The following is a 3,740-nucleotide window of genomic DNA, read 5'->3' as shown; positions in this document are numbered from 1 at the left end:
CCCGAAACTCAAACGCTGAGTTGCCCCTGAGCCCCCGGACAGGATCCCCGAAGCACAAGTCTGTAGGGCTCGACTCCAAATTCCCTCCTGATGTCCGAGCGCCTTACCCTATCTCTAAGGCTGAGCCCGGCCACCCTACGGAGGAAACTCATTTTGGCCGAGACCTGTGTCTTTCGGTCGCAATCCAGTTCGTGACCAAAGGTGAGGATTGGAGCATAGAGCGACAAATAAATTGAGAGCGTTGCATTTCAGCTTAGTTCCCTTTTCACCAGCACAGTCCGGTGAAGCCGCACCGATCTGCCGGTCAATCTCAAGCTCCATCTTACCCTCACTCGTAAAAGCGTGTATCAGAGCTGGATGCCTGGAAGTGCTTTCGGAATTATTCAGCCAACGACTTTCTCTCATTTCCTTCTTTTCGAGAGACTTTATTCACTGATCACAAGCAAAGTACAAACACTTACCTGCAATTGCTTTCAAGGGGAGTTCTCTCTAAACGCGCAGGTTGAAGGCCAAAACACAGTCTTCCCCCAAGTAAGGTACAACTCTTTTAATACACAGATTTCAAAGGTACATATCACATTCCCCTGACCTCGTATTAGGCCTAATGGGTGAGGAAAGTTCACCCCTTCTCCCGGTTGGGGGCCGTCCATCGGTCTTCTCATGTGAAAATGCTGATAACAAGCGAGTGTTGATATCTGTTCAGCGCGTAGCTAAACTTTGAGAGGCGGACAAAATATTTCTTGTCAGACCCATAATCCAGCAGCTACTTGCTGTTTATTCTGTGTTTGCAGGAACTTGAACACAACAGTCCCTTTAATAATTCTGATTTATATTAACACTCGTGAACAAGACCCCAAGATATTTGAACTCCTTCGCTTGGGGTAGACACTCTGTCCCAACCTGGAAGGAACAATCCACCATTTCCGGCAAAGCACCATGGCCTCAGATTTGGATGTGCTAACTCTCATCCCCGCCGCTTCACACTCGGCTGTGAAACACTACACTGAATGCTTGAAGTCATGGTCCGATGATGCCAACAGGACCACATCATTTGCAAACAGCAGAGAGGCAATCCCGAGACCCCCAAACCTAACCTGCTCCACCCCTAGGCTGCGCATAAATATCCCGTCCATGAAAATCACAAACAGGACCGGTGATGAAGGGCAGCCTTGGCGGAGGACAACACCCACCATGAACATGTCTGACTTAATGCCGAGAATGCAAACACAGCTCTTATTGTAGAAGTACAGAGACCGCATCGCCCATTGCAACGAGTTTGGCACCCCATACTCACGCAGAATCGCCCAAAATAACCCCAGAGGGACCCGGTCGAAAACCTTCTCGACATCCACAAAGCACATGTGGACTGGTTGGGCAAACTCCCAGGACCCCTCCAGTAGACTTCCGAGGGTAAAGAACTGGTCCACTGTTCCATGACCGGGATGGAATCCACACTGCTAGTCTTGAATCTGAGGTTTGACCAACGGTCAGAGCCTCCTTTCCATCACCCTGGCATAAGCTTTCCCACGGGAGGCTGAGTAGTGTGATACCACGATTGTTCTAGCACACTGTCCGGTCCCCTTTTTTGAAAATGGGAACCACCACCTCGGTCTGCCAGTTCATGGGCACTGTACCCAACCCTCATGCCACATTGAAGAGACATTTCAGCCAATACAGCCCAACAATGTCCAGCGCCTTCAGCATCTCAGGGCGGATCTCATCCACCCCCGGTACCTTGCCAACAAAGAACTTTTTGACCACCTTAGCGGCCACTGCCAGGGATATGGATGTGACCCCCCTCTGGCTGAGAACAGCCTGGGGTATGCTCTGCTTTCCCTTCCTGAGGCTGCAGATGGTTTGCCAGAACCTCCTTAAGGCCAACCGAAGTTCCTTTTCCATGGCCACCCCGAATTCCTCCCATGCCCGGTTTTTCGCATCTGCAATGGCTTGAGTTCAACAATACATGAAATTAGAACATAATAAGAAAAATCCTTTTTATTGCAAAACATTTGAAAATATACTTTCATCTATAGCTTATTCGGGTTCATTGCATTCGTAACCATAAGCTGTACTCCCCTTTCTTCTTGTCCTGAATGTAATTGTCTTAAAAAATCAACTTTGGCTTTCGTTGTGATTTGACTTGCTGTTCCCTGTTGAAGAACAGGATGGAAATTGTAATTAGTTTTTTTTAAAGGACAAAGGGAGGAGGGAAAGGTGAAACACACGGAAAAGTCCAATGAAGATAGGTGAAACAGTCAGGGCGTAGTTCAGTCACTCCCAAGAAAGTTGTCACCATAGAAAAAGAAGAAGGTGGGGTGTGGAAGAATAAAAGGGATCAATCAGTTGTCTGACGAGCTCAGCAGCATCTTGTCTCCTCCTGAGAATGAAAACCCTTGAAGAAGCCGAACTTTGCTTTCCACAACTCCTCAACTCCTCCTGCAGGAAGACCATGCGTCCTCACTCTCTATCTATGCTCACTTACATTTTAATGTCCTCCATCTCTCTGTTCACTGTGACTCTCAACCTGCTGGTCATCATCTCCATCTCCCACTTCAGGTGAAATATTTTTAGTGTTTCAGTCACTGCTTTTCTGTCCTAATATAACCATTGACACTACTAATAACGATCAGCATGTTCTCTTATCTTTCTAGGCAGCTCCACACACCCACCAACCTCCTCCTCCTGTCTCTGGCTGTCTCAGATTTCTTCGTGGGATTCCTCATGTTCTTTAATATATTGCTCATAGACGGCTGCTGGTTGTTCGGTGACCTCATGTGTACTCTTTCGGTTTATCTAGCATACCTCATTACCTCGGCATCAATAGGAACCATGGTGCTCATATCAGTTGACCGATATGTGGCTATTTGTGAGCCTCTACATTATGCCAACAAAGTCACACAAAAAAGAGTTCAAGTCTGTATTTGTCTGTGTTGGATATGTTCTGCTTTGCTTCACAGTCTGCTGTTGATGAACAACCTGGAACAACCAGGCAGGTATAATTCCTGCTTGGGAGAGTGTGTTGTTGTTATTAACTACATTGCTGGACTTGCAGATCTTTTTTTCTCCTTTATTGGCCCTGTCACTGTCATCATAGTTCTGTACATGAGAGTGTTTGTGGTGGCTGTGACTCAGGCTCGTGCCATGCGCTCTCATATTGCAGCTTTACCTCTCAAGTGTTCAGTGACTGTAACTGCTAACAAATCTGAAATGAAAGCTGCCAGGAATCTTGGTGTTATTGTTGTTGTGTTTCTATTGTGCATCTGCCCATTTTATTTTGTTTCACTCACAGGCCAGGACACCTTGAGTAATGTCTCATCTGTTGCCTTTGTAATATGTCTGTTCTATTTCAACTCCTGTCTTAACCCTGTGATGTATGCCTTTTTTTACCTCTGGTTTAGAAAATCTATCAAACTGATTGTTACTCTTAAGATACTGCAGCCTGGATCATATGCAGCCAACATGATGTAGAGATAAAGACACTGCATGGTGGCTGGAATGAGACAGAAAAATGTACTGGTCACAATTCAGTAAAAGATGAAAAAGTATTGTGATAGTGACCTTTGTAAAAACACTTTTACATGCATGTCATATGTGTGTATATACATCGTATACTGTGTCATTGCACTAGTGACGCATGTTTGAAAACCACAATGACTCTCGCTACTCTAGAGTAACTGTTGCTTGAATCCTGTGTACAAATAAGTTGAAAGTCCCTCAGACAGAAATGCTTTTTTAATTTT

General features: G+C 45.6%; 1 protein-coding gene across 1 annotated transcript; it reads left to right on the top strand.

Annotated features, from left to right (window-relative positions):
- Positions 1 to 2,383: 2,383 nt before the first annotated feature.
- LOC130206384 (trace amine-associated receptor 13c-like) lies at positions 2,384 to 3,468 on the top strand. Its single transcript, XM_056434333.1, has 2 exons — positions 2,384 to 2,556; positions 2,652 to 3,468. Exons 1-2 carry the CDS (start codon positions 2,384 to 2,386, stop codon positions 3,466 to 3,468), a joined length of 990 nt encoding a protein of 329 aa, XP_056290308.1.
- Positions 3,469 to 3,740: the final 272 nt, after the last annotated feature.

Source organism: Pseudoliparis swirei, chromosome 2, assembly GCF_029220125.1.
Source record: "Pseudoliparis swirei isolate HS2019 ecotype Mariana Trench chromosome 2, NWPU_hadal_v1, whole genome shotgun sequence".
In the NCBI taxonomy this organism is placed as follows: Eukaryota; Metazoa; Chordata; class Actinopteri; order Perciformes; family Liparidae; genus Pseudoliparis; species Pseudoliparis swirei.
This window is presented reverse-complemented; position numbering and strand designations above follow the sequence as displayed.